This window comes from Passer domesticus, chromosome 3, assembly GCF_036417665.1.
Source record: "Passer domesticus isolate bPasDom1 chromosome 3, bPasDom1.hap1, whole genome shotgun sequence".
NCBI classification, from domain to species: domain Eukaryota; kingdom Metazoa; phylum Chordata; class Aves; order Passeriformes; family Passeridae; genus Passer; species Passer domesticus.
In genome coordinates, this window is record NC_087476.1 from 56,951,629 (window position 1) to 56,973,167 (window position 21,539).

The 21,539-nt window shown below is 42.5% G+C and overlaps 1 protein-coding gene across 2 annotated transcripts in view; it reads left to right on the forward strand.

Annotated features, from left to right (window-relative positions):
• Nucleotides 1-14,578, forward strand: part of MYB (MYB proto-oncogene, transcription factor) — a 33,694-nt gene extending 19,116 nt beyond the window's left edge. The window contains exons 10-15 of one of the 2 annotated variants that reach the window (XM_064413254.1): nucleotides 1,036-1,178; nucleotides 1,789-1,903; nucleotides 1,989-2,114; nucleotides 2,792-2,902; nucleotides 3,533-3,640; nucleotides 13,140-14,578. In XM_064413254.1, coding sequence (XP_064269324.1) covers nucleotides 1,036-1,178; nucleotides 1,789-1,903; nucleotides 1,989-2,114; nucleotides 2,792-2,902; nucleotides 3,533-3,640; nucleotides 13,140-13,256 — 720 coding nt within the window. In that variant the 3' untranslated portion in view covers nucleotides 13,257-14,578. The remainder of the gene's footprint in view (nucleotides 1-1,035; nucleotides 1,179-1,788; nucleotides 1,904-1,988; nucleotides 2,115-2,791; nucleotides 2,903-3,532; nucleotides 3,641-13,139) is intronic. The other variant, XM_064413255.1, reaches the window with a different exon arrangement.
• Nucleotides 14,579-21,539: the final 6,961 nt, after the last annotated feature.

The following is a 21,539-nucleotide window of genomic DNA, read 5'->3' on the forward strand; positions in this document are numbered from 1 at the left end:
TGGGAGTTGGAGTGGAATAGGAATGAGGAGGAAAAATGGCTTGTTAAAATGGCCTGGTGTGCATTTTCAAATTCCTAATGATGGTTGCTTTGTTTCACAGCTGTAGCACTATTTAAAAGTGTTTTGGATTTTTTGTTTGTCTGTGTTGGTTTGCTTTGGTCTTTGATGTCAGAGAAAGACTATTTCATGAAGGATAGTAAAAGATTTCATGTAATGATTTCCCAATGTATTTCCCATTACCTCTTAGCTATTTTAATCATATGTCATTTTTCCAGTGAAAGCCAGATTTTCTTACGTGCCGCATTTTTATAAAGTGACAGAATCTAGAAGGGAATACATTGAATTGTTGTCAGACTAAAGGATACCACTATGCTCACAGATTTGTAGACTAGAAATAGAAACTATATTTTAGGTTACTAGGCAGAACACATGCAAGAACAATTTTCTCCAAACAAATAGTGCTGCCTCTTTTTCAGTCAGCTGTTTCCATTCCAAAGTATTCCACGTACCCGTCACAGGTGGCAGCTTTCATTTCATACTCTGAAAGTGAAGTACTTTCTTTTGAGAGAGATGATAGGAAATTTATTTTCCTGTCATCAACACTTGCACTGCCCTAAAAGCCCCTACATTCCCCACATAAATATTTGTGGAATTTAACCCTGTTTCCTGTGGGTTTGTTTCTGAAACATCTCTTGCTCATTTTCACCTAGTTTCTTGGGCACACTGGTCTTAATTAAAATTTATTTGGAGAAAATCCAAATCAGGTTCTGAAAGTGGTGGAAAGTTTTTCTCATTGGAACAGAGTGTCATTTCCTTTAGAATTTCCCTCTCTAGCTTCCTGAGCCAAACCATTGAGTATTTTTTCACAATGTAGTCAGGTACCCCACATACCCCTGCTTGCATCATAGGGCCAGGAGAGTGACTCGTGTCAGTCAGAAGAAAATAATTTCTTTTTCTTTTGTTGAATAACATCAGCTTAAGAGGCAGCCATGTAATCTTGATGTTCCTGTTAATTTTTTCTTCCCACACCTGCAGTTCTTGAACACCTCATCCACTCATGAAAACTTGAACCTGGACAACCCTGCACTTACCTCCACACCGGTGTGTGGCCATAAGATGGCACTTACCACCCCGTTCCATAGGGACCAGGCTTTCAAGGCTCAGAAGGAAAACCATGTGTAAGTCTCTTGTCTTGTCCAACTCACGAGGGTCCACCTCTTCACATTTGCATGCAACCAAAGTGCTGGGGGTCAGCATATGCTTTAGGCTGTAAGGGTGGGTTTAGGTTAGATACAGGGAAAGAAATATTCACTGAGAGGGTGGTGAGGCAATGGATCAGGCTGGCCAGAGAAGTAGTGAATGGCCTATCCATGGATGAAGCCCTGGGCAACTTGATCTCATGGAAAGTGTACCTGCCTGTGATAGTGTGTTTGGAACTAGATGATCTTTAAGGACTGTTCCAGCCTAAACCATTCTGTGTTTCTCTGCTTCCTGCAGAGTTGTTTGCTCACACATTCAGATTTTGCTTAGTTGGGAGTAAAACTTCCAATTTATGACTATTGAGGTAGGTATAAAACCATGCATATAGGTTCACCAGTTTTTAAAATAAAGTCATTACATCTTATCACAGTCAAATAGATATTCTGCTGTAAAAGCAAAATGGATTATGGGATGACAGGGAAATATTTTCCAAAGTCTTACAACAATACCATCTGTATGCACACATTTCTATAAAGAGCTAGTATTTCCAAGCGTCTTCCTTTAAAGTTCCTCTCCTTCTTTTTAAAGTTTCAGGACTCCAGCAATCAAGAGGTCGATATTAGAAAGCTCTCCAAGAACACCCACTCCATTCAAAAACGCACTTGCAGCTCAGGAAATCAAATACGGTCCTTTGAAGATGCTGGTAAGAAGGAAACAATGATGAAAGTTGCTTTGATATTAGTGCAGAGGGATGTTCTGGACTTGGATATAACGTTTCTTTCTTTCAGCCTCAAACTCCAACTCATCTTGTAGAAGATCTGCAGGATGTTATCAAGCAGGAGTCGGAGGAATCTGCAATAGTGGCTGGGCTACATGAAAGTGGACCCCCTTTGCTGAAGAAAATCAAACAAGAGGTAAATCTCAAACTTACCTGAGGCAATTTAATTCAGAACTCTTTGCTGAGAAACTTATAGCAATGCCTTTTCTGTTAAATAGCTGTGTCTGTTTTCCTTTCATGTGAGCCCCAAGATCTTAGTGTCGGTTCCATATAGTACACTAGGCATGTCTAATTCATCTCCCATTGATTTCCATAGAAGTCTTTCTGCTGTTTTCAGCAGGGGTTTGCTTGGACCGTTCTAATGCAGTTTTCGTTTGAAACTTAAAAAGAAAAGAAAAATTAGACATGAATTTGGATTGAATCTTTCAAATATTGGTGAAAAGTATAGAAGAACCCCATGGGGACCAAGCTCCATGGAGTGACTTAGAAACCTGAACATTTGAGGACATTGCATTATATTACTTTGTCACTAAAGTTCTAAAAATACATTTATTCTCAATCCTTTCTAGGGGATTAAACTCCTGAATACTAACAGAGCACTGAGTGCAAGTATTCAAAGTTTTATTAGATGGGGATTTTTTTGGAGAACCTTGAACTTTTTTCTTCTGCAAAGGGCAAGGCTGCTGTAAAAGATGTTACTGTAAACATGCATTATGCACCTCAGTGAAGAATATTTGTTCAATTTATTAAGCAACTGACAGAAATCTCCTGGTCAGTTATGTGGTGGTTGAATCATGCCTTTTCTGTTTTCAGGCAGAGTCCCCAACAGATAAAGCTGGAAATTTTTTTTGTTCAAATCATTGGGAAGGAGAAAACCTGAACACTCAGCTCTTTACACCTGGGTCTACTATGGAAGATGTGCCAGTAAGTATAACTTTTCCCACCATCAAAGAAATTCTTTGTTTTCCATCCCTGTTCGATTCTTAAATGCAAGAGAAAAAGAATATTTTTTCTGATTTTCTTCACAAGTAGGCTTTATTCCTTATTTCTGTGTCATTTTCCTGTACTAAGCATAAAAGGCAAAATGCTACTCTTAATTATCACTCTGATACCTGTAGAAGGTTTCAGAAGTTGCAGTCATTTTGCAGCCCACAGACTTTGAAGAGCATGTCCTTGTAGGATGCCTGCACCTGTGTGCAGAAATTACTAGATCAATGAGTTAAAAACTGGTGAAAGAGAGAGAGACTCTCTTGGTTTTTGCAAAGGAGACTTTGCATGAGCACAGTTCCCTTTGCATTGCCAGGGCTTATGGACTGTTCAGTGTTACTGTTACTCTTGAAATTGGGATTTTCACTGGATGGAAGATCTTTGCGCAGGGCAATGCTCCTGCAAAGCCAAGTCCCAGGGACACCAGGCTGATGTCTGCTCCTCATCTGTGGCTGTGCCCAGTGTAGCAACTTCTGCACTCAGCCTGAGTTTACTCACAATGCATTCCAATTCAGGTTGTTCTCATGAGTTGCTGAAAACCTTTTTCTTTTTTCTTTTTCTGTTCAGAATCTTCTTACCAGTTCCATTTTAAAGATGCCTGTGTCTGAAGATGATGATAGTTTTCAGAAAACAGTTGCAGTACCTAGAAACAGGCCACTAGCTAGTCCTTTACAGGTAATTATTCTTTGATAAAATTGTCCTCTGTATATAAAAATACATATATGCATCCATATATGTTTATATACATATTGCTTTCTCACAGACCAATTTTATGGTTTGAGTATGGAAGAATGAAATGTTCAGATGAATGTGGCTGAGGATCTCACTTTGCCTGTGGAGCATGAGGGCACAGCCCTGTGTGTGGGGTGCTGTAACTCAGCTGGGTGCAGTGTGGAATTGGTAGGACTGAGAATTAACGTGAACCAGGGTGTTTTTTTTTTCCATAGGCTTTTTGCAGGTGGCACTGCTGTTTTGGAGAATTGAGTGGTGTAGTGGTGGCCAGAATTTGTGACTGGCCTTGGCGTGAGAGGAGAGACTCTAGCACTGCCTGGCTGGCACTGGTGTGGCCAGTGTTGCCCAGCACCAGGATGGCCTTTCCCCCTAAACGTGTAATTGTTGTAATGTAAGTCAGATGTTAGGCCAGGGTTTATGTGTCTGTGCTTTTGCCAAGTGTTAACAAACACAGACATTTGCTGTACTTTAAAGCAGAGCTGTTGCACAGGGGCTGATCCAAAGCCCACCAAAGTCATTAGCAGCCAGCTTGGGAGCTCTTGTGTTCTTTAGGTGAAACCCACAGCAAGTCATTCAGAAAACAAAACATAATTTCTGTATTTCCAAGGTAGATGACTAAGTGATTTTGTAGGCCTACTCCACATGGGAGAAATAAAGGAAAGTGTCTCATTCCCCAGAGTGAGTCACTGTCAGGAAGGAAATTGTAACTCTGTAGTTCCTGACTTTCAGGCAGATAGTCCACATGGCTAATCCTTCTTTGCTCCCTCTTTCCAGAACTTACATTAGGGCTTATTTACAGTAGGAAGGAATGAATAAAGTCTGGTTTTGATTAGGCATTTCTAGCCAGGCATTAAAAAAGGAGATAGTAAAGTTTTACACACGTCCCTATTTGGCACAATTTGCCATGCTGTAGGCTTGTATTTTGTGCTGCAGAATCATTTGATGAAAAGCAGCTTTGGAGAGCAGGGACTAGGACTCCCCTTGGCATGGGGGTGTCTGTAGGGGCCAAAGACTCACACTCGGTATTGTTTATCTGCTCTTCCCTCGTGAACTGTTTCTTGGCTGCATTGTGGTAGACAGCCAGGAGAAAGGTTTGCAGATCCACTGGCCCTGACCTAGGGCAGTATATAGGGGCTGAATTAAACCTACCTCGTGGCAAAGGAGCCTGGGTCTCCAGCTTGGCTGGGGTTGCTGGAGCTCCCTGGTGGGTGTATAGGAGGAGGCTGCTGGTCCCCAAGAGCTCAGCCCTGCTGTGTCCCAACAGCCAAACTCTGGGCTCCTTCATAGATTTAGGACAAGATTTTCAAGCAGCTAAGCAGCACGGCCTGTGTGTTGTCCTGTTAGTGGTAGTTGCCTGCACTCTGGCTGTAATAAAAAAGAAGGATCTGAGAGGTCTGTAAAATAGGATCTTTTGATCTTTGGTGTACCGGTGTTATGTTTCCTGCTATCTAAAAATATTTTCTTTACAAGCTGCTATAAACGAAAGGGCTTGTTTAACCTTCTGTCCTCACTCATGCTGATTTTGTTCAGGAAGTTTACATGAGTCAATTTGTGGATCATTCTGGATTCAATTCTTCAGTCCTTGCTCAGGAAAACCATGTTAAAAGTCAGGTATGCTCTTTGTTTGCATAAAGAGGACCTTTTCTTAAGTAGGAACTGAGTTAAAAAGGACTTCCCAACTCCTCTCAGTGTTTAAAGTGTGTTGAACTGAAAGAAAAAGTAGTTGTAAAAAGCCCCAAAATGAATAGTTAGTAGGCAGCTTCTTGGTGTACTAGTATGAAGGTAAAATTGTTCTCTCTGCTGGTGGAACATTGAGCTTTTCAGCTGAAATGTAATCTTAAATGAAGAATGAGGCTTGGGGTTTCTGTGATGGTGGCACAGACAGCTTTTTCAGAATGAAATACTGACTTTTTATAACAATGCACTATTGTCTGCCAATAGCTGCACTCTCTGGTTTGGGCTGGGTGTCGTGGTTAAAAGGAATGGTGAAGCTGCCTGGCCTCATGTCGGAGGGGAGCAGTGTGGCCCTGTGCAGCTCAGAAAGGATGTGTGCTCTGGCTCTGTTTCGCACCAGAAACTGCTGCTGCTCTATCCCTGGTGCTTCCCCTCCTCCCCCCCAGTGTAAATGGACTCGTGTGACTTGGGCATAGCATGTCTAAAGGGTGCAAAGCCACGGAAAATATTAGCCTTTGTGCTTGTTGTTGTTTTTGCTGTTTGCTCTTTGTACATGACCAGATTTTAGCATGTTGTGGTCTTATGCTTTCTACTCTTCCTGGTTTAGAGTTTGGTGTCTCACCTTCCTACGTGAACACATGCATGGACACAAAAAAATAACTGGACTAAATCCCCTGATCCCATGAAAGTAGACATTAAGCATGAGGGAACTCATATGGGTGAAATTTAATTGTGTCTGCATATGTTGACATTGCTGCAGTTAATATTTTGGGCCTGGTCCAACTGTTCTTAGGCAAATTCTCATTGACTTCAGTCCAAGAAAGAATTACAACAATCTCTGTGCCCTGGGATCTGTGCATGGAGAGGAAAGAGAGAAACAAAGACAGCACTAAACTTAGGGGGTTTTTTTCATATGCTTGGTTCCTAAAATTCTATTTTCTTTTAAATTTGAACTTGGAAAACAGGGAGGCAGTATATTTACCAGCCCACAGTTTTCCATTGCTTTCATAATTTGCACTACATTTACACAAAGATATTAGGCTAGGGATAAACTGATCAAAATCCTTGATTACTTATTGTTCTGCTGTTAAATTCCAAAGAAGGCAAGAGTAGCAAATGTCCAAACACATCTCTAATGATATTTTTTACTGCATTTTGGGTACATGACTGATCATATGCCATTTAGTAAATAGCAGCTGATGATCATATCAGATAGCACGACGTGATTCACCATCACTTAGCAGGAACAGCATGTTGCATCATTTGGCATGTGAGGTCAGGTAGCTCCATGTAACACCTCTGGAGTTTGGTGCTGTCAGTGTTGTATAGAGCAAAGGGAGAAGAAGCCTCCGTAGAGCCAAGGAGAGTTTGGGCTTTATCCTCATTCAGTCCCCTCTTAAGTCTCCCCAAGCCATTGGATGTAAAGGCAGTTTTGTGTCAGATCTTTCTGGTAAGGTGTGGAGGTTCACCCAGCTCTTCTGTCCTATGTGACGAATCTCATTTGTGTGCATTATCAGGAATGCAGGAATGGCAGGAACAGGAATGTCTCACCAAACCCACATGTTGCCTTGGGGTGGACTTACTCTCCATTGCATGGATCCTAAATATTTCTGCTTTGTATTCATGGGGTTAGTTAAAACCTCTATTTTTGCACCCTATGTTTTTGTCACTTAGCTGCATGTCAGGGAGATTTTGGTCTCACTAGCAATTTTCCAAGGGTTAAGATTTTGGGATAATGTACTCCAATACCAAGACAAAAAGATGATCTGTACTGAGCATGTGCTTGAATTTTGCCTTGTAAGAGGTTACATAAAACCTCCTGTTTCTGAACCTCCCTATGTAAAAGTTAATTTTTATTTCACATTATGTTCTGTAGCAGTAGCAGTACGTAATTGAAACTATCCTAACATAGACATTTTAACAGATAGAAAAGTAGGCTAAATCACAGACCTTCCACCTAACCCTGCAGGCTATCAAAAGACACCATGAAATGGAGCCTTTTAAGAAAATAGCACTGCTTTGATATCTTCTTCCCCCAGTAACAAAGGAAACAACACAAGGTAGAAGCCCTGCAAGCTAAAGAGAATGTTCTTCAACACCTAGCTCCTGTCACTTTCCATTTTTTTAACCACAGACTGACACATTTCTGCTCGAATTTCCTGACTTTCAGTGGTTTATGTAGCCATTTTCTTCAAAGAGTAAGTTTAAAGGACTTTAAAACAGTTACTTGGTTACTTTTTTCAAGTGCTGGAGATGTCATGAAGCCTAATTTTCTCAGTTTAAAAAAGTGAAATGTTGTTTTATTTGCAGCTGGTTGTAAGACACAATGGCCAAGAAGGCAGCATGGTCTTCTGCAGCAGCAGGCTTTCTCTGTTTTTCCTCCATGGATTTTTGGAGGAAGGTCCTGAAATCTCATATTTTTCTTTGTTTAATCAAGGGAGAGGGGGAAGCATGCTGTGTTTGAGATCTGCACAGCAGGGGAAGGTAGCCCCACAGGTTTCTCTCACTTGTGCTGCCCCTTCTCTCCCCAGTGAGTGATGTGCACAGGAAGGACATGTGCTTGCCACAGCTGAGGGAGCCAGGGAAGGTTCAAAGTTACAGGCCAGTCACTGCATGTTTTCCTCCCAGGTCAGCAGAATTTGGCTTGCAAACAGATTGGAAGTTACAGCTGCCCTGAGCTGGTGATGGTCTCTCAGGAAGAAAAGTGACAGCTTAACTATTAGTCACATTTGCAGCAATGTATTCTGATCTTTGTGGGGAAAAAAAGGATGATTACTGGAGAGGGGAAGAATATCCTAGTATGAGTTGCAGATGCTTAGCCCACTTCCATACCTTGTCCATTGATCTTACTTGGGAAACTCATTCATCTTGAACAGGAGTTTTACCTGAGCAAGAACTTCAGGGTTAAGCTCTTAAAAATGCCAGCAAATAGCTCTTTCTAGCTCTGGTATAATTCTTATGAAAAAAGCTGAAAAGTTGGACCATCTTATTCTTTCACATTTAGCAAGCTGTATTTCTGAGCAGCTCGGAAAGCCCCAGAGTTCAGGAGAAGTCAGAGGAAAGCCAGCAGCAGGGGTAGAAATAGTGGTCTGTCTTGTCAAATGAGATAAAAAAGTAATTTATGGTCACTTTTAGTTTTTAATTAGTCTTTACTGTCCTGCCAGTGCTGCATCCTTGCAGAATAGAAAGCCATGTTATTTATATGCTGTCTATTGTATTCTGCTTGGAGATTGTTTTGTTCAGTGCATTGTTTTACTCTTTCAGGAGTGCTGCATTTCTGTTGCAAGCCTTCTTTTCAGTGGCACATTCTGCAGGCAATCTATGCCATGTAATCTAAGGGAAAGCTGGCAGGGAAGCACGATAAGAGACCTTCTAGTAGTCTGAGCATTTAAAATATTTTAAATACACTAGCTTTTAAAAAAAATATTTGTAAATACCAGCAATGCTTGGCTAAATTAGTGGTGGTGTTTGTAACACCACTAGGTTTGCTGGAGTTGCTGAAACTACCTGCCAGCAGAGCAGAGATGTAAAATCTGTCTTCTAACACAGTTCTTTGCCCAAGGATTTCTGCTAGACTTTCATCAGTTTGGCAGCTCAGCACTGCAGGACTGCAGCAGTGTTTGGTTTTGGCATTGGCTTCTAACACAAAAGGTGTTGTAACACAGGAGCTTTCTTCAGCTATAGAGACAGAACATGAAAAGGCAGTCTGGGCTACAAGAGCAGAAGGACTAGTTCTGTTAGAAAAGCACCTTTCCATATTGTTTTCTTCCCTTACTCTGGTCTGTTTTCTCTAGATGGTCCAAGTTTTTATTTAAAGTGCTTTAACTGGATATCCCAGTTACAACTTTGACAGTTTGTTTACAGTTCACATTTGCCTGAGGGCAGCTGAAGGCATATTACAGGATAAATAAGGCAGTTTTGCTGCCAGGAGAAGGATGTACTGGTAGAATTATTGAGGGTAAAAAAAAAAAAAAAGAGAGAGAGAGAGAAAGAAAAGGGACAGGGAGAATGACATAGCTGGAATTGTACCATGGATCTGTAATTTAATCCTATGGGAACTCACAGTACTATACTTTCTTCTCCCCCTCCACGCTGTGATTTAACTTAAAGAGAGAAACTGCTGTGTTTGGAAGAGAAAAATACAGTGGAAGTACTGGCTGAAAAGGTTTAAACTCTTTTAATTGACAGCAAAATTAAGACTGGTTTCCTGCCCTGTGAGGCAATGAAAAAATTGTGTATGTGGAAAGAATTTACTCTGGAAATCACTTTCACTCCCCACTGGCTAGGAATTTAGATGCCAAAATGAACACCTCACTCTTAGATGACTGAATTTATGCTGGATGAATCCACTGGATTAATGAAAACATGTCCATCAATTTTGGTGAGGTAGGGGTCAGGCCTTCTGGCTTCTGGTTACAAAGATCTTGTTTCCATCCATTGATTTGCAGAGTTAGACCTGTAAATGTGGTCAGGAGACTGCAATGAGCATTCTGCAACTGGAGTGTTCTGGCTAGGGTCTCTGTGCTGTTCTCCTGCAAGCCTGTAGCCTTCTGCCTTGGGTCTCTTTCCTTCTGATACATGTGTTGGGCACTGCTGTCTGTGGGACACTGTCCTGTAACAGAGCCTGTAAAGTACTTGCTGCAATGCTGGTGTGGTAGGAGGCATTGTGGGATCCCTTTTTACCCTTTTTACAGAGAGATCCCATAGCTGTGTGTGACCAGGCCCAGCAAGGCCCTCTGCCTGGGCTGTAGGACCCTGCCCTCCCTGCCAAGGAGGGCAGGAAAGCTGCTCCCATCAGGATGACTTTCACACGTGCCTCTGGCACTGCACTGCAGGGCTGGCAAGGCACAGGCATTGTGCTTTGTTTTGTGTTGGCTGCCGAGAGCCAGGGCTTCAGAGAGAAAATGTTTATTAAAAATACCCACTGAAATGTTATCTGAGTTCCCCAAGGGTAGAATGGAAAGCTGTGTTAGTAAATATGCTGCATCAGACAACATACTCCTTTGGGTCCAATGTTTCTTTCTTCACTGGAGCAGAGCTCTCACCATCATCAATGAGATGCAAAGTTATAAGTTTGTCACAATAGGGAGGGGGGAAAAAGTGTATATAGTGTCATTTATTGGAAAAAATAATACATGGATGAAAACTTTTCTGTCCCTACAGCAAAGCTGAAGTTGTTTCAAGCAGGCTCAAGTGAGGGGTGGAGCTGGTCCTCCTGTGTCAGCTGCCCAGTGCTCCCCGGGGCAGCCAAGCCCAGTGGGAGGGCAGAGGGTTACTGCCTGCCTGAGCAGCTTCTGCCACACTGACATCGGGTTAAAGATGAAAACCAGGCTTTCCATGGAATGAGTGACATGTAGCAGCCTGCTGAGATGTTGGTGATATCAGGATACAGATTTTTTTTTTTCCTACTAAGCACATGGCTGTTAATACAAAGAGCTCAGTGTAGATACTAACAATTAAGCCTAATTTATGAAATAGGGACACTCCTTACCTGAAGTTACTTATAGTTTTCAGAAATTGACATACTATGACAAATGGACTTCTTACATATTTGCAGTTATTTAAGGGACTGCTGATCTCTTCTTTCTAGACTGGTGCATTGAAGCTTTGAGGGATCACAGGGAAATACTGGTTAGACACATATTTCTGTCCTTGGAAATTATGGATATATGGGAACTATCAGCTGCTTTTGACAAATCCAACTTCTAAGTAAAACCAACAGCTTTATACCAGGCATTGATTCGGTTCCTCATGCAAATACCTCTAAAACAGCAGGGGAAAATATGCACAGGTGCCTGAGTCCCACTGAGGATCAATAGGGAGTTGCAGGTTCCCAGCTTGTGTGGGTGCCTTTGAAAAAGCGATGCTGGAAGTTGTTTAACCAAAACATAAAAGGAGCTGTGGTGTGTTGCATGCGGGTCTGTGGCATGCAGAAAGTGTGTCACACCTGCTTTCTGGCATGTGCCCTTGCCTGAGCCACAGCACAAGGCACACAGCTCTAGAAAAGAGGTGTATGGCATGTCTGTTCACTTCACAGATGCAGCTTTCCCAAAAAAACTGCAGAAACTTAATGATTTGAGGCCTGACCTGATTCTCCATCAGAAAGGGAACTTCTACTGAAGTTCAGCAGTTTTGCTTGCAAAATGGCATCCAGGAGAAGAGGCAGCATTTGGAGCTTCCCTACAGAGAAGAGAAAGCCATGTCTAGGGAATCCCAGGAGAAGTTTGCAGAGGACTAACACGCTCGCTTAGTTATTCACTGGGTTTGTCCCTTTCAGACAGTAAGCCCTCCAAGGCAGGAACCTCGGTCCCTGTGTTTGTACTGGTGCCCTGATTAGGGCATGTTGCATGAAATTATCTGTATTTCATAGTTGCCCAGCCTTTTACTATCCATATGTCTCAGATAACACTGTTTACAGTCACAAGAGCATTCTGTAAACTTTTAGGCCAGAGAATAATTTAAGGATCCTCTTGCGAAAAGTTAGCAACTAGAAGTCGAAGTTAGCAACTAGAAGTTGAAGTTAGCAACTAGAAGTTGGCAGAAAGAGCTGTGGGCACGTCAGGACAGTTCTGCTCTTAGCAGATGGTTTGCAGTCCACTAATTATGATTCATCCACTGTCCAAGTGGTTGGGAAGGCTTTGGACATCTCTTTGAGCAATGTAGTTATTGTGCTGCAAATCCTTTTCAAATGGGATGGAGAACTGAGAAAGGTTTCTCCTGACTTGTCTTTACTGGTGGATCTTAAGCATACACCCTCTCAGTATTTAGCAGTGTTGGGATCCCTTGTGGAAAGATAAGCACAATTGTGTGCATTTTTGGAATGCAGACTATTTGTACAGCTAACTGTGTGATAATAGAGGTTTTATTCAGGTCTTGGAGAAAGTTTCAGTGTGGAAAGGCAGACACACTGGCTAAGTGAGAGAGTTCAATAGAAAAAAATAAAAGTGTGTATCCTGGTAAATTCCAGGAGCTTTGAAATTTCATTGCTGTTTATAGCTCAAGGCAATGAGAAATGTCTCACATGTGTAGTGAGTAAATAAATACAGCACACACAGCCCTCTGCAGATAGGTTTATCTCATTTTAGCATTATACTAAATGGTGTCTGCAACCTCCATAAATACCACAAGAAGTGAAATGGCTTACATGATAATTAAAAAGCTGTTTCTGCTGAGAGTTGGGCCTGCCTCCCTCCTCCTTTGCCAGGGGAGCTGAGCTATGGGGCGGGTGCTGATGGCTGCCCACAGGTGAAAGCAGCTTTGAGCGGGGAATCCTCGGCAGCGCTGGGCAGGCTCCCAAGGTTGTCAGGCTCCTTTAGGGAGCTCCAGGACAGAGCATTTTTAGAATGTAGGTTCTTCGTGCATGGCCATAACATTGAATATTTTAACTGTGCTGTAGCCTGTCTGTGCTCTGTTGACCTTAAAGTTGGCCTGCCAAGTACATTCTTGTTTAGACCTTCCTAAAGGATTAAAGGCAAGGCTGTGGCTATGGCCTACTAGAAAAGACACTCTGAGAGAGAAGCAGGAAAGTTTGGATCTCCTGTGGTGATCCTCTGCAGATCATCTGGTCTGTCTGCCCCTGTGGTCGCTAACTGAGAAGTCAGGGTAACATTTTTTTGCCTGTTGTGTTGAGATTTCAATTTCTCAGGGGGCAGGACAACATCCCACTGCCTGTGCATGGAACAGTTAATTGTGAGTGAGCCCAGCTTTGGCTGGGACTATGGATAAACCACAAAGCATTCAAACTAAATCTCTCTGTCTTCTGATTTAGCATCTGAACAACACCTGGGAGTCGGCGTCCTGCGGGAAGATCGAGGATCAAATGGCTCTGCCAGATCAGGCACGTAAATACATGGGCACCTTCCCCACGCGGACTCTGGTGATGTGAAAGGGTCGACGCACAGAGAAGCATTATGGTTTTGAGAACACTTCACCTCCACTGGGAAATTCCTGTTCCTCTGCATGAGAACTTTTCATGAATGGGAGAAGAGCCTATCTTTGTTGTGGTACAACAGTTGGGAGCAGCACAAAGTGCATTTAGTCACTCAGCATATATATTCTTGTTGGATTTCACCCAACTTAAGAGTTTGTGTTTTTTTAATGATACTTGCCTAAATTATTAGGTATTGAATTTGAATCAGTAATTAATGATCTTAAGTGCAGTCTTATAATAAAGATAATTTTTCTTGTACTTTTTGAGATCAAACAGACTTAATACACCAGTATTGTTATTTCAGTGATGTGCTAGTCAGGGGTGGGGTTTAGTTTGTTTCTTTTTTTATTTTTTATTTTGTTTTGTAATAATAAAAGAGCAGGTACTCAGATATATTTTAAATCACTGAACAAAATGAATTGGTGTAAAATATGGAAGTGAAAAGCATTACTACAAAGGCTTGTCTGTGCAAAAGGGGAAAGCTGATCAAGATCGTGAATGCTCAAACATCCATGCCTCTTGAAATACTCCCTTCTGTTTTGGTTCTAGGCCATTATACATTGTGTGTTTCTGTTGGGGGGGTGGGTAATTAGCTTGCTTTAAAAAAATATTACTGTATGAAACATAGATTTATGAGAAAAATTATATTTTTATTCAGTAATTTAATTTTGTAAATGCCAAATGAATACTGTGTTTTGCTGCTACAGACCTTAGCGTGTAGACATGCTGCTAGTGTAAAAGGAGCAGTAGAGCTTTATATGGAAAAAAACAAATGTTGATGTTAGCTAATTGACTATGCACTAGCATTTCAGACCTTTTTGTTTTAATTTTTTTACATCATTTATATTTTTTCCCCTTTTTTTTATAAGCAATATTTTTGAACACTGTTCTTGGGAGATTTTTATTTGTGTGGATGTGTTGTTTTGTTTCTCATTGGTTTGTAACAGCATGCATTGCACCTTCATATGTTTGGGAGAACACTGTCTTGTTCATGTTGTCTCTTTTGTTCCATGTCTAGCTAGTTGTTCCCTAACTTGGGTTTTGTGTACTGAATCAGGTTCTTAGAAATACATGGCTCTTTGTACTGCCATATCAAATCTTTATTGATATGGCAAAACACTGATTTTATTTTATTTTTTTTATTTTTTTGTGTTTTTATAACAGCCTCTGACTTTGCTGCCTTAATAGCATTTGGTGCAGCTTTATCTGCACTTAATTTTTTATACAACAATGTACTGCCTTGTAGATAAATAAAGTGTGTTCCTTTTTTACTTAAACCTGCATGGCCTCCTAATCTTGTTTGTCTTCAGTTTTTTGGCGGTGGTGTTAACAGCAACAATCAAGCCAAGAAGGTTTTTCCCAGCACACTTAGATAAGCAAGGAATAGAATTTTGCACACCATAGCCTCAAAATCCTTGGTTCTCATTGATTGTTAAGGAAGTGGAAGGAACACAGCACAAAACAGTGAGTACTGAGCATGTTGTGGTCTCAGGGCACATCTCTATTGACACCAAAGTCCAGGTCAGCTTCAGTCAGTGGGAGACTCGCTGCACCTTTTGTGCAAAACTGCCCTTATCTCACAATGCTGGCTAATTTATTTTTTCATCTAAGGACAATCAGGTCAGAAATCAATTGAATAAGAGAAAAATATTCTGGAGTTCTTGTAACTGTAGAAGAGGCTTTTTTCAAGCTTGTCTTAAGAAAACAGAGGTGAGAGGATACTTTGAAACCCTGGTGCATTGTGCTTCACAGCAAATAATTGGACAGATCAGCAAGAGCCTCACACAGCTGACATCCTGAGGGTCGTTCAGCCCTAGGAAGGCTAGAGATAAAAGCAATTCCTGACAAAACAAACAAACAAATAAAAGGCATTCTGTCATAGAAAAAAAGACATTTTATTGAGTAGCTTGAAAATAAATTGCAGAAATGTAAGTTGATGCAAGTGCTTCAAAGACATACTGATATTCATGAGAGCAGGCTTCAGCTCCACGATGAAAGAGTCGCCATGTGTGCGCTGAGCTCCAAAGGTGCTGGCCCTCAAATCATGCAGTGCACAGAAAAGGAGGAGCAAAAAGGCCTTTTCCACCCTCTGCACAGGTCCCTGCTCATGTGCTCTTGGCTTTCAGCATGAGAAGGGACCAGTGTTTGCAGCAGCCCCCTCCCAGTTGTTCTGTGTGCTTCGCATCCATCCCTCCTGTGCGGTTTGGTCTCTCCCATCCATCCCTCCTGTGTGGTTTGGGCTCTCAACCCACGCTGGGGTCCAGGGAGAGCCCCAAGGCCGTTCCTCAGCAGTTACCACAGGCAGGAGCCCGGGGCCAGGCAGGGATTACAGAGAAGGGGAAGTCTGGGGGAACCCCTGCCTGTGCCAGGGCTGCCGGGCTCACGCCTCAAACCGCTTGTGCAAGATGCGAGAGCCTGCGGGACTCGGTGCGACGTGGGAAGAGGGAAAGGCCTGCCTTGAGGCATGCCACACAGCTTGGGCAATGTGTTACAGCTTTTAAAGAGAAAAAAAGGGAAAAAGGAAAGCCAAGCTTACAACAGGACTTCAAGGCAAAACTCCTGCCTTGTACAGCAACAGTGGTAACTGCACTGATCTTGCTTCAGTTTAAACAGGCTTTATCCCAGTGCTGGGAGCCATGGAAGCTCAGACTGCAGGTGCCCAGAAAAAGCAGTGGGCTTTTTTTCCCCTACACCCTCACTCACTTTGAAATCCATTCTAAACATGTATAACTATTACAATAATCATCTTCTTGATGGGCTAATGTGGAAGAAAATGAGAGCTAATGTGGAGGAAAATGTTTCTTTTCCCCATTTCTTGTTTCACTGAAAATATAAAACACTCAGTAGATTCAGGCCAGTTTGCATTTGTTTCTGCATGCAAGTGTTGCCCAGTATATGAGAAGGAAAAGGCTTTCTTTGGATGACAGACCCTGGAAGCTGATTATTTTCCCTCCACCAACAGTGGCTGCATTTCCCTTGCAGCCCAGAGCCACCTCCTAAACACCTTTCTCACACAAACCTGTGTGACCCTGCTCTTCTCACTGCTTGAAGTACACATCTTTCGGAGGGCCAAGAGGAGTCCCACCTCTCTGACAAATTCCATCTTGAGCTGGTCAGGCAAGAGCTGTCCCGAGACAAGTCTGTGTAAATTGTCTTGGTGACGGCCACCTGTCCTAGCAGTGGCCCTCTGCGCAAGTGTGTGGCCATCCTGGACACATTCAAACCTAGAGTAACCTACCAAAATGAAAGGAAAGCAGGTTCAGTCAAGTTCTCATTTAATGGAGAGTAGATATTTGGCTCAAATTCCTATTAACCTTTTTATCCTCTGTAATTATAACTTAATAATGTTGTCAGTGGGAATTCTTTTGATTTCTGAAAAGAATTTAAATTATCATTTCAGCATGTGCCACTAATTAAAAATGAAGAGGCAAAGGAGCCAGGGCAAAAACAAAAGAAAAATACCTGAACATGAGGTGTTTCCCAGCCAATTCCCTGTCATTCTTCAACCTTCTGTGCAGGGAATCCTGGGGCTTCAGCTCCCACAGGTCTGACCCATGTGACAACTCTAAACCTAAACTGAAAAAGGGCCAGAGTTTGAATTGGTTTGGGAAAAAAATATTAGAGCTTGAATGAAAGAACCAGACTTTGTAGTTAGGAGCCAAAATAAATCTGCTGAAGGTAAAGCAGAGAGCAAGCACAGCATTGAATACTCCATAGCATAGAATGATCCTTCAAAAAAGCCAGTGTTTTTTCTCTGTATTTGTAATCTTGATCCCTACCCAAGCCAGCTAAGTCAATGGCAATCACCCCTCCTTCAAGCCCACACAGGCAGGCACATAGGCAAAGGATGTTTCTGTAACATTGTGATGGGAACATCATAACCTCCTCTTACTCGTGCCACATTTAATTGTATTTCTAATCTAAGCCAGGGTGATGGCAAAGCACAAAACAAAAGGCTTGTTCCTAGAAATCTACTTAAAACGTGTTGGAGCTTTGTTTTTTGTTTTGTTTTGGTAATTTTTTGGTTTGAGTTTTTTGGTTTTTTGTTTGTTTGGTTTTTTTTTTAGTTGATGATTTGTTTTGTGTTTAATGAGCATGTTAAAAACATTTCAGTTCAGAAAAGAATGGTTTTGAGGTGCTGGTCTGCATTTTGCCTGTGTCCTTGTTTCCTAGCACGGGTGGAGTCAATGAGAGCAGACATTTCTCAGGAGCAATGGTGGAGTTCTGCCTGGGTGGCCAAGGAAAGACCCTGGTCACATCCTTCAATCTCCAGTCTAATATCTTAATTCAAAAGGAAGTCATGCTTCCTGACCAAATGCACTTGTTCCCTTTGTTTGCCTCTTTTCTTTGAACTTGACTTTGATGTCTCAGTGGTTTTCACTGAAGACCCTGCTACCAGCATAAACTTGTTTGTGACTTTTTTGCTCTCAGTGACTGCTGGAGGTGAGATAATGAAGATATACCAGAGAGGTCCAAGTTCTGCCTTCAGCTGTGTTTGCAAGTTGGCAGTGGTTAAACAGCTCTTTGTTAAGGGCTGCAAAATGTATCCACTCTGCTATTATTTTTCCATAAATTATTGGTGATCGGGATGTTGAGTTTGTTTTTGTTTTTTATAATCCCTCTTGATACATGACATTTCTAGAAGGTATTTTTCCAACCCATTTGAGTATCAGAACGATTGCTGAATTTTTAATTGCTTTGTAAAACAGCCTCCACTTCTCAGACTGCACAAATCCACATTTACAGCCTAGCTCGCCTCACAGCCTAGGAAATTTCATTCCATGAAGAAAACAACTTTTACCCCTTGATTCAATCCCTACTCATCACCGCAGCTCCGAGCCGTGCTCTGTGCACACATCTGCCAGAGAAGCGAAGAAGACGAAGAAGAAAGTTTCAGGAAGCTCTCCCCAGACAGGTTTCTACACTAACCATAGAGACCACCTCTGCATCTCCCGGTTCCTGCCAGCCCAGCTGCAAGCCTGCCGTGGCCCTCCCGATACAGTCAGCCCCAGAGAGCCTTGAAAGGGTGCCTGCAGGTGTGCTTTCCTGCCCGCTGCCTCTCTCGTGTTTCACTAACTCTCTCATCAGCGTGCATCGGCGCAGGAGATATCTGAAGGTGCAAGGAGGCTATCACTTTTCAGTGGTGGGTTTTTGATATCTGTGTTCCTACCAGCTCAAGGCAGAGACCTCTGAGGTGCTGGCTCAGCCTTCCTGTACAGATAAAGGTGCTGCTAGCCTGTGCTGCTGGCTGGGAAAGGGAAATCTGCAAGAGGTTACAGCTCCTACCTGCTCAGCTAAGCCTTTCTGCACTGAGGAAATGTGGTTTGCTGTAGTCATAGGCCTAAAATACCTTTCAGTTAAATAATAAATTAAAGAGATTATACTTTGCTTTCTTTAATGCTCTGCTCATACTGGCCATTGCCTCTGCACTGCTCCCCACTTCATCTCTGTTTCACCAAGGCACATTTCCCTGGTGGGGTTCGGGCCCAAACACTGCTCCAAAAGGATTGATGGAAGTCTTTGGTCCACATAACAGCAGAGAACCCAAGCCCATACTTGGCCAGGACTAAAGACATGGATCATTTCCCTGCCCATGGCTGATGGCTCCTGCCACTCCCACTCAGCAGAGGCCCCACACACTCACAAGGGTTCTCTTGGTGTCCCCAGGTCCAGGATCATCTTCACTGAAAAGCGAGCTCTGATTGGACTCAAGTAACATCTTCCAATCAGGGAGGTACACAAAAGCCTTTCCCTGGAGGTGATTTGCTCCCTGCTGGAAGGCCCACCAGGAATAGGCAAGTCAGGCCATGTTACACCCAGCTTTGTCACCCTCAGCAGCTTCCCACCTGCCCAGGAAGGGGATGGGTTCTTCTGCCGCCCCAAGAAGGTCCCACGGTGGCAGCAACTCTCTCACTCCTGAGCTATCACCGACACAGAAACACCCTTAACTTTCTCTAATCAAAGAGGTTGGAGTAATCCTTTTCTTGCCAACCTCTGATTTGTGGCCACATCCTTTAACAGAAAACCCATAACAAATAGAAATGCAGCTTGTGTGGTGATAAGCTACAGAACTGAAGTGACAGTGCCTCCTCTGTCACTGCTCTGAAACCCAGTGCTCTCTAGTACAACCCTTCCTTGCAGCCAGCTGGAGTAGCTGCTGTTGGGATCTCAGAGCCAGAGCCAGCATGGTCAGGGAGGATTGAACCCAACACACACCTGCACCACGATTTTGCCACAGAAATCACAAAGCAGCAAGCATGATGATTAAAATAAGATGTTGATTATTCCAGCAATCCTCCCTCCTTTTTGTCACTAAGTTTTGCTGTGTTGTCTGTCTGACATCCAAAAAATACTTTTTACCATTCTCTCAGGCAGTTCATCAATGGAGCAACTTGGTTGTTTATGTGACAGACTGAGCACAGTGAATGTCCAAATTTATTTGATACATTTGTTTGCCTTCCTGTTAGTGATACAAGCTCTTCTTCTTTCATCTTTGACATCCATGACTAATTTTATCCAAAGAATTTTCAATAACAGACATCCACTTTTGTCTAGAGCACAGGAACTTTTCCAGAAGGCTCAATGTCCCAAAGGGATCCCTGTACTCTCTTGAAGACCATGCTGAGTGTGCTACAGCTTCAGCCTTGCTCCACCAAAGCAGGTTTCCACACCCTAATCCAATCTTTCCAGTAAAACCAGGCTCTGTGAAAGAAGAGCCCAGCTGCTACACGTGGAGGTTTGGACTGACCAGATTTCTCTGGACTGAACACATAGGCTGGCCAAGGACACTGAAGTTCTGGAGCAATGTTGAAGTGTTGCAGTGATGAGGATGTTACCAGAAGCTGCATGTAGAATAACACAACCAAGAACACAGAGTGTGCTGCCCTTGCAGTTTCCATGCCCTTGAATCTGCTGAGGAAGTTTGTGTTCACAAGACAGCTGCTGCAAGTCAGCAAAGGACTTCCCTGGGAGGTGATGATTTTCCCTTACCTTTACTTGTTAGGTAAGTGCATGCAAATCTCTGTCTCTATTGCATCTATTATGTATGTATTATTGTGTTAGAAATAAAGGAAGGATATTTTACTGAGCAGGCCCAAATCCCAATCAGCAGTCTGAATCTATGTATCATGTGCTTCCTTTATGGAGACTTGTTCACCAGAACAAAAACTCACAAAGGACAGAATTCAGACAAACATCAGACTCGACACTCAGAAAAAGAGAAAACCATCCAAACAAGAGATTGCTGTGAGAACATCTTCTGTGATGAGAACTGAAACTGCAAGTCACTGGTTTTCATTGAAAGCAATGCAACCAAGAGTCTGAAATCAGTCATGTCCCCCAACTGATCAGTAGTCTGAAATCCGCCACCTTCCAGATCACACAGATCCTGAGATTTCTCAGCTTCCTCATTTGTGATCACGGATTTCTGTAAAAGGGTATTTCATGATTAAAATTAAATTAATAATAGTAATCATCTAGACACTACGGAAAAAATCATACACAGAAGTTGTCTGACATGTTTGGGGTTATTTTCCCCCCAGTGAATAAGGTACTAATTTTTCAATTTATGCTGCAAGTGATTTAATACAAAACCTTTTATCTTAGAAGTAATGTTGTCAGAGGCTGGTTCAGATACATCATGGTTTAGAGTGGACTGGACTTAATTTCACAACTGTATTTTAACCTAATTCTTCCATGCCTGCTGCAAGAGTTTCCAGCCAAGTCAATGGGAGTAATCATGTGAATAACACACGCAGGTTTTCGCCTGAAAATCTCTACCACCCTCATTTGTGGGTCAAGGTTGGTCTGCTTGGGGAAAAGCACAATGCAGTGCCAACAGTGAATGGCCTTTACATGGTCCATTTCCAAGAGATACAATGATACCACCAAACCACCAGGACTGTATGCACATAATGAAAAGTGACAATGCGCTCATTTGTGAAGGATATAAGACAGCCATGGTAGTTAGGGCAACATTTGCATAATCACATTAACTTTAAGGACCTACTTTAAAATTGACCTAACAATGGCTGTCATTGTTTAAAGCCACAGCTGCCCATGCTGATCGGGCAACATGCTTGGTCAACTTGTGTCGCAGCCATCTTCTTCAGGAGGACTTAAAAAGTTTGACTGAAAAAATCATGAGCTACAGGACATCCTGTGAATGTCTGGCCTCCCACCGTGGTTCGAGTATCAGAGAATCCACAGCTTTCAGGGCCGCACAACTGCTGCATTCTC